Source organism: Fonsecaea multimorphosa, assembly GCF_000836435.1.
Source record: "Fonsecaea multimorphosa CBS 102226 unplaced genomic scaffold supercont1.1, whole genome shotgun sequence".
Classification (NCBI taxonomy): domain Eukaryota; kingdom Fungi; phylum Ascomycota; class Eurotiomycetes; order Chaetothyriales; family Herpotrichiellaceae; genus Fonsecaea; species Fonsecaea multimorphosa.
In genome coordinates, this window is record NW_015971635.1 from 1481788 (window position 1) to 1491130 (window position 9343).

Sequence of the window (9343 nt, forward strand, 5' to 3'; positions counted from 1 at the left end):
CTGGACACACTGCTTGTCAGCCTCTTTGCACGCATGGCTGTCGTCCTTGCTCAATTTCCACCCCTCCCGGCCAATGATTCCCTCATCATGATTCCTTCTCCAGTCAACCCGAATGTCTCGGTCAGCTACAAAAGTGTCCCCGTTGGGACTTGTACAACAGTTTTCGAAACACAGCAACAATTCGCTGGCTACATTACTCTGCCGCCAAATGTCTTAGACCCCAGTCAAGGAAACTATACCATCAACACCTTTTTCTGGTTTATTGAAGCGAGGCAATTACCCGAATCAGCTCCATTAGCAATCTTCATCAATGGTGGACCCGGCTCCAGCAGCATGGTTGGTCTGTTCCAAGAGGTTGGGCCTTGTGAAGTTGTGGAAATCGCCAATGGGCAGCTAGGCACAGTTGCGCGAGACTGGGGCTGGGATCGCAGCAGCAACATTGTCTTCATCGACCAGCCCGTCCAAGTGGGCTTCTCGTACGATGTTCTGACCAACTCATCTCTCAATCTGCTCGATGAAACCACTGTCGTCCCACCAACTACGGTACCCATTTCACAACCCAGCTACACTTTTCTCAATGGCACATTCGGATCGGGAAATCCGTCATTTACAGCCAATACGTCTCAAATTGCTGCCCAATCGCTATGGCATTTCCTGCAGACATTTCTCACTTCTTTCCCGCAGTACAATACAGCTCTTCGCACAGAAGCCACCGAGCCCACCGCGGAGGTCCACCTTTTCACCGAGTCCTACGGAGGCAAGTACGGGCCCGCTGTTGGAGCTTTCTTCGGCGTCCAGAATGAGCTTCGTCAGACAGACTCCGAATTTGCTAACACAACCATTGATATTACGCTGAAGTCCCTGGGGATCATCAATGGTTGGATTGACCTTTTCACCCAGACTCCGTATCATCCGCAATTCGCATACGAGAACACCTATGCCATTGAAGCGATCTCCCAACTTGAAGAGCTCAATGCTTTAAGCGCCTACAATAGCGCAGATGGCTGCGAGCAGCAAACTGCATTTTGCCGTTCAGAAGAAGTTGCGCTCGATCCCATGGGCTATGGAGATGTGGATGCGGTCAATGAGGCGTGCTCGCAAGCGCAGTCGTACTGCGAGGCGTACGTAGTTGGACCATACACTGCATCTGGACGATCTATCTACGATATTTCGCAAAACATGCTCGATCCCTTTCCGGGGGCGCTCTACTTGGAATACCTGAACCAGCTGTCGGTCCAGCAAGCACTTGGTGTTCCGGTCAACTACAGCCAAGATTCAGTCGCTGTCTTTACTGCCTTCAATACCACAGGAGACTATGCCCGAGATGACATCATCCAAGATCTCGTTGATCTTCTCGATTCTGGTGTCAGAGTCGCGCTGATCTACGGTGACAGAGACTACATCTGCAACTGGCTAGGAGGAGAAGCAGCCTCTTTCGCCATAGCTGGTGGGGCCGGTCCATCGTATTCGCCATGGTATGCTGCTGGCTATGCCCCCATCGTGGCCAATAGCACCTACGTTGGCGGCGTCGTTCGAGAGTTTGGGAACCTAAGTTTCAGTCGAATCTATGATGCAGGCCATTTGGTGCCCGCCTACCAGCCAGAGACCGCTTTCACGATCTTTTCGCGTATCATTGAAGGGACAGACATCAGCATGGGCATGCCCGCCGATTTATCGACGTACTCGTCGGTTGGGGAGGCAAACTCCTCGTACCAGAATGTTGCTCCTCCAATGGCCGAGCCAACCTGCTACCTTCGCGCCGTTAACACGACCTGTAACACGGACCAGAAGAATATGCTCGCAAACAATGCTGGTGCGATCATCAATGGAGTCCTGTATGATGATGCCACTGATTGGCAGGCACCAGACCCGGGGATTATCACCATGGCTGGGTCGCCTGGCACACCGCCTCTCAGCATAGTGACCAGCCCACCGATGCCAGAAACGAGCACGACGCAGGAAGGATCGCAGACGACAATTCTAAACACCACAGTCACAACCACAGGCTACAGGAACTCAACCTCAAACGCCAGCAGCAGAGAACATACCCCAAGGAAACCGACTGGCAGCAGTCTGCCAACAGGTGTATATACCGCAACAACTGTGCCGCCAACATCAGCCGCTAGCAGAAGTACGTCCGCCAGCGCGACTAACGCCGCGTCGTCGAGCATCCACAGCAATGTTTTTCGTTCTTTGTCACTTTCGCGAGATACCCGGCCCACGATGGCAGCTTTTCTTTACATAATCGGATTTCTGAGTCACGTTTTCGTTGTCTAAGGATTTTGTGAGCGGGAGGTTCTCGCTGTAGTTGAAGTACGGGGAGGACCGTTCTCACAAAGCCAGGATAGCATGAGAGACGTGAGATGAGGACCATAAGAAGCGAAATGAAACGACCACGAAGGAACGAACCATTTTCACAGATTAGAGCGTGGCAGCTTTCTAGGCTCCGAGAGAGGGCCCAGAGAGTCGTGATTGGATGGAATATGAGGATAGGTCTATCAGACTTACCTAGGTGGCCTAATGTCTAGTCACCGCATACATTGGCAATACGTGCCTCGTGTCTCATGTGGGCTGAATCGGGTAGATACTGTAGCGGAAGATGGTGGGCTATAATGGGATACGATAGTAATTGGGTCGCAGCAGCTTTTGTCGTTGTGGAAAGATTGTCTGCTTGTTCACAGGGCCCAAATGCCAGATCAGAACCCATGGTCAATGGTTTGGCCATGTTCTATCAGGGAGAAGGCCAGCGACCCTTGGTTCTAGACAGCTAGCACTTTGAATGGGGAAAAAGTAGAGCAAGAGGGTTCATTCCAAGCTCATTTTCGGGAGTTCCCCCCAGTGTCAAAAATTCCGGAACACAGGCTGCCTGGAGGTGAAGAAGGATGATGGTGATGAAGGGAATGGAAATTGGAGCCAGAATGAAATGCTAGCCATGAGACACGGGAGGATCATTCATCTCCATGCATGCATACTTCGTCGTCAACGTGCAGAACTCCAATGGAACAGTGGGTGGGGGTCTGGGTATAAGTGCGCATGCCCCATATTAGCCTTTCCTCTTGTTTTCTTCATTTCACACCATTAAGGCTGTCAATAAGGGTGAGTTCGGTCCACTGGATGCCCGCACCCTGAGGGATTCGGTTCATTTTGTATGCGGAACCGCGGATTGTCTGCAGGACATTGCATGCATCGTACCATCTGCTGCTACCCACACAATACAACGTACTCGGTGCAGGAGACAGGAGTCGGCCTCCCCATGTTATACTGTTGGATTTCTGCTGCAATGCTGTGACGCTGGCATGCAGGACCGTGGTCACTGTCACCCTCCCTCACCCTTTGAGAAATCGTGGATGGTCATCACACCAGCATGGAGATGGGGGTGTTTCAGTCACACAAGACGGGGGATTTGAAAACGGAAATCTGCAGGCGTAGTCTCTCTGCGCCTACCCAGCCGTTCCGCTGTCGGAATTTGTATCGCCGATACTGGGTTGTTATGTGTTTTTGACCGATTCTCTTCAAGGCGTCTGTGGGTGGCAGGGTACATGGCCAGGTGACCTTGGGTGATGTCTTAGCCTTCTTTGCCGGTGCATGTTTCTCTTCGTTCCATGTCTTCTCTGCTCCCGGATATCATTGTTCTTGCGTCCAAGAAGAGGTCGACTAAGTGAGTAGATGATTTTGCCGATCGGCTGCTGGATCGTGGTCGCCGTCGTTCTGCAATAATATGTAGGTAAATAGTGTGGAGAATAGAGCTGACGGATGGCCGCTCCCTTGTTTTGGCGAAGGCGACGGTCCTATTCTCTCACACTCTGCTTTTTTGCCATTCCTGGGAATTTGGTAAACCCTGGTACATGCGGGAAAACATATATGCTCCTGGAATTCTCTCCATGACTTCTTGTTTCGTAAAGTTACTGAGAGAAGCAAGGTGCATAGCCTACAAGCAATGTATGTAGGGAGCGACGCTCCAAGAAGGGCAAGACTTAATTAGTGCTCAGCTGGGCCAAAATATGAGACCCCAATCTGGAATCTGGTCGTTAGGCCGAGTTGCGGTTCCGCCACTATTATGTTATGATGCTGCATTGACTAGGCGTATAGAAGCCATAAGCCAGCCAGATCCGGAACCGGATTAGCTCCGAACTTGTTACCTTCCTACTTATATCCTCTTAGGAAGGGGCTAGGCTAGTTCATGCTTCCCTGACAAGCCATGTGTCAGCTTTCGCATTGACATCCCTTTGAGCATAAGAAAATGCCCCAGAAAAAGGGGCTGAGATTGGCGTTATGGATATGTCATCTGGTGACTGATTTGTACGCCGGTCATAGTGGACCGTCCAGGTGGATATATAGGCAGCCTTGTATCCGAATACAATACCAGCTCATACAGCCGCAGGAACTTTTCTTGATACGTGTGCTCCATTGGGGCATTATCAATCTCTACGCAGGCACCCAGAGGGGAGTCTGCAGAAACCCATCAACATCGACCGAGGTAGAGGTCCTTTCTGGTACTTGGCAGGCTCGGATAATCGAGTGGCACGGGTAAACAGAGCTTGGTTGGGCGTTGCGCACCGTCTTCGCCGTCTCGTCCGATGTAGCCCACCAGAGAAGACTGCTTGGGCCTGGATACGACATAGCTGCCGTGCGTACAGGAGCCTCACAGCGCCATCCGTTAGATCTGACCATGAATGGGTCAAAAATGGAAACATTTTGACCTCTGTGGCTCGGGTGAGTAATAGCCACGAGGATGACATGCGTTGCTCCAAAGGCGGCGCCATTTAATAAGGCCAACCATTCCCTTTTCCCAGTTGCTTGTGCCAGTAATCGGCTCTCCTTCGATGGCATTGTTCAATTATTAATGAGACATCATCAGCGTGTCGTTTTGGTCGTGTCAGTTCCCCGAGAAAGGGTAGCCGCATGTGCCCAAGCTTGACTCGGAGTACCGCCGCGGAAAGTGTGTCTGCTCGTCAACTTTAACCGTGATGCGGGAAATTTCTTGGACGAACTGGCACTGAGATCAACCACTGGATAGGACGGTCCCTGAGGATCTTTTGCCTGTGGCTGACAGTGTGGTTCGCATAACGTCTGGCTGCTGTCAAGCTTGGGATCGTCTCCGTGAGACGAGCAGCGGTGAATGAAAGTTCCACAACCTGATTTAAGAAGGTGGTCCAGCACATGGCTCCGACTGCGGACCCTCGGAGTCGGAACGGTTCGTGAACCGATATTACATATGGCTCTCCATCCGGGCCTGACCAAAGTGGTATACCATCCGTCTGATATACGTTGTCTTGGGAGAACGTCAGACAGACATTTGTGCCATAGCAGAAATCACACGACAGTTGCACTTGCCGGTAACATGAAAGGAGCGCAGGCGCATGCCCGAAGTTGTCCCTCCAGGAAGAGCCTGGCTCAATGGTCGTGGTGGTTGATATCGCTTTGCTGGCGTGGTCTTGATAGCCCTTGTGCTTGGCTCAATGCAGTAGATCATGATGCCGGGCCACATGTGACAACGACTATGATGCCATTGCCTTAAGGATTGCCCGAAGCTATTCTTGCTCCATGGGTACCTGCTTCCTCCTCTATATTCCCAGTCAACGGGTGTACTTCGGTACCAGAGAGATTTTGGTATGAGCCAATAGGACGATGATGCCTCTGTTCCTTGAAGTCAAGCAACATCCATTGTCCTCGTGGGACAACATGCTTGACAGTCTTTCAGATCCTTTCCCTACATTGGTTCATCCTCGCTAATACTCGACGCGTGTAAATGGCATCTGTTGGAACAAGATGGCTGACTGATGATACAGTGAGACCAGCATCATCCCTCTGGAACGATCCCATTCCTCAACATGGAAATGGCGTCCACGGCAAACACGGTCTTATTTCCAGGCCCGGATGCCGCATTATCGCAGAAAGGAGCATTCAGCCCAAAAGCCCATGGAAATCGTTGGGTGTGGTTGAGGATTGGATCTTTTGGGACACCAGCAATAAGCAGGACTCTCCACTTCGGGAGATATGTGGCGTCTCCTCACAAATCCCGCCTGGGCTTCGTCTATGGGAGGCTGGAAGCTGCATCTCGATCCAGACAGGGGGTTCGGTTCGAGGAAGGACGGAACGCGACCATACAGAGGGCTCAAGCGTGGCCCAAGAGTAAGCACCCTGGACCGCGTCGTCATGGTGAAAGAGGGCTTTCAGAAAGAATAGACCTATTCGTACAGCAGATGGTCACGAAACGGATTGCCCACAGCTCCCAGGGCACTGAGATGTATCAGTCGTTCGACTCGGTCCGGAAGTTGGAAGGATACAAGGCTAGTAGCGGGATGCGCGGAAGAGATTGAAGCCAGCCCTCGTCCCAGTAAGTTCGGCTCCAACGTACTCACGGCATGCAGTGTAATCCGCCGACATATGTCTCTATTCAAAGCCCCAAGAATCCTATGCTCTCCGTCGCGATTTGAGATGGTCGCAGCTGACTGAAAACAGGCCCGATGTCGACTTGGCTATCCTGTGTCAGGCCGAGGGCGTATCGCGATGTGCTCCCTTTATCCTGGGAGCAGGGTGACCTACCCGGCCGAAGCCGATGATACGAACAAATTCACTTTGCATCAGACGACAACAAATCATGACAGCATTAACATCCGCAGACTTCGTGCATCGACAGGCTGCCTCAAAGCATAAACGACGAGCTGAGGCAAGTCGCGGAGACCATCGGCAATTCCCTGTTGACCGCTCGGTTTGAGAGACATAATGTTAGGACATTCGGTCAAATCGGAAGATGGTACAAAACAAAAATCACCCCGGGGACAGCCGCATTTCCTCGTAGGACAGCTCAAGGCGAGCTTTGGAATTCATTTGGGTCAGCACAACAAGACGACAGTCGTCCCCAGTATCATCGTGGCGCAAATGATTACTTAGGCACCGAGAACATCACCGTCGAAATGCTTACTAAAACATGTACGAGAAACGGTAGCCTTATCGGTTAGTAGTTGGTAGCAAGCGCACGCAATTTTCTGCCGTACACGCCCTCGGAGGCCGGAATGTTTCCCTCGATGCTGTTACACGATGCCTCCGAGGGCACATCTACCATTCCCTCAAGGCAGGCAATATTTACTACTAGCGACGTGCTTGGTGCCGCAGAGACAAAAGCTGACCCAGACACAAATTGACATTAGGATCTGGAGATGCGAAATGGATATAATTTGAGATGTGGAATGCTGAAGGAATAGAAAAATGATCGACGCCAATCCAAAGGAGCCAATGCAGCCCTCTTCCGATGCACGTCTTGCGACCGGTCTATTTTTGTGGCTGAAAGGCCCTCCAGGGGAAGAGAGGTCGCTACGCCGATTTCATTACCTCGGAAAGAGGAAAGCAGCTGATAGCGATGGGATGCGGCCTGACGATCAGTAGTAGTCAGATAGAAGGAAGGCCAGGATGGAAGGGATGGAAGGATTGGAACAAGGCTTCGCAGAAAAGTCGGAAATCAAGTTTTCAAAAATAGTTAATTCGCTGTACCGAGTATGCGTACATTACTCGATGCTCGTATGGCCACCAGACTGAGGGCCAGAGATCGTCATACGACAGAGTGGCGGTGGCAATACTCGCTCGGAGCGGCGATGGAAAAGAAGCAGGAAGCCGCAACAAGTAGTTGCAAGGAAATACGGTGCCCGGTGGTAAATGATTTCATGGGAAGATCACAAATAGATACGGTACGGAGTGGTAACCTGGAAGTTGTGGGGACGCGACACGGTACGCCAGCGTACCTACATTGAGACCGAACAGTCAGGGAACAGTCAGCAGGGGGCACAAGAAGTCATGATGGCTGTGACCAGAAAAGGTAAATAGACCGGAGCCAACGGGAAGCTTAAGGCGGAGGCAAGGCGATTTGGCTGCGATGGGCGATGGGTTTCGATGGCTCAATGTATACCGGATACGGAATATGTAGTCAGCAAAAAGGATCTTGCGATTGGGTCAAACATTTAAACGTGATCTGTGGTGGTGCTAACCCGAGAAGAGACTAGCCGAGGCCGAGCAAACAGCGCTACCTAGCGCTACCTAAAGCAGCGGGGGTGAACTGGTGACTAGTCGACCGCCAAGCGGCCTCCGACAAAAGCTAGTTACCACCTCCGTTTTGGGCCTAGCACACTTCCAAGCCACAGGTGACGCGAGGGGTTGCTGGTATGGGCGGGTGATTGGCAGAACCAAGAGCCAAGGCACCCCACTCGGAATCGCTTCGGTCTGGTGGCAGCGGGTGGCAGACTGGCAGGACCTCGCCATTAGGTAAGAAATTGCTAATCCACACCTGGCTGTGTCGCTGATTTTCCTCTTCTCTTTTCCCTGGTGATTTCTCCTGTGGCGGGCGCAGCGCATCTCTTCCCTCGCAAGCTCCATCGGCTGCTCATCTTTCCCTCATCTCTTATTACTCATCAACCGGAGCCTGACCACGACCACCCACGACCATCATCCACACTCAAGTAAAACTAAAACCTTTTGGCCGTTTCCAGTTGCCCGTTGCCCGTTGCCCCCATTGCCCGTATTCTCTCTCTCTCATCTCCTACAGCCATCGGCTCGACTGCTGCTGCTGACTTTACATTTCGTCAACCAGCCCCCCTTCTGGTGCCTCTTCCTTGTTGCTCCCAGAAGGCCTGGGTTGCGCGGTCTCTGCGACTCACATAACGACCGTCCTATCATCTCCCCCATTCGGCCTCGATCAGATATCCTCAAAGCTCTGATTCCTTCGTACCATCCTTCCGGCGCCAGCGACTTGTAACCTGTTTCGTCGGTCCCTCCAATCATTCAGCAACTCCACTGATTCACCCCCTCGCTCCCCACGAAACACAGTCCATTATCATCATCTCTCTAATCATCATCATCGATGCAACCGGCCCTTGCTCCTCGCACGGCTAGCTCTTCTTCGATCATGCCTCAGGTAAGCAGCCAAGACCACCCTGGTCCTTACTCAGACTGCTGCTTTGCCCGCTCCAAGTGGTTCCCCTACCCAACTTCTATCCTGGGTCTTGATCAAACTTGGGAACCCCCAAGGCCAGAATCTGGCATGCCTGGACCGCCTGGAAACCTCTCCTTTGAACACCCTCGATCCTGGTATCCTGCCCATCAACACCATCGCATCGCATCCTATCCCACATCATACCCGTCGCATGACTTGCAATCAGTTGCGATCCCCCTCCCAAATGTTCCAATTTTCTATCTTTCCCCCATACTACCCAATCAACCTCGCCCTTTCCCGTGTTCCAAAGGCATCGGTGCCTGGCTCCATCTCTCTGCCTACCACCACCACCACCCCCATCCTGTTCCATGCCTTTCCCCCTCTCTCGATCTTGCATCAACCTTTTTCAGGCTGGCCTCT

General features: G+C 52.0%; 1 protein-coding gene across 1 annotated transcript; it reads left to right on the forward strand.

Moving 5' to 3' along the window:
• Nucleotides 1-33: 33 nt before the first annotated feature.
• On the forward strand, nt 34-2277 carry Z520_00557 (uncharacterized protein; the record flags this gene model as incomplete). The annotated part of the gene is made up of 1 exon (XM_016771078.1): nt 34-2277. The coding sequence occupies one exon, from the start codon at nt 34-36 to the stop codon at nt 2275-2277; it is 2244 nt and encodes a 747-aa protein (XP_016637988.1).
• Nucleotides 2278-9343: the final 7066 nt, after the last annotated feature.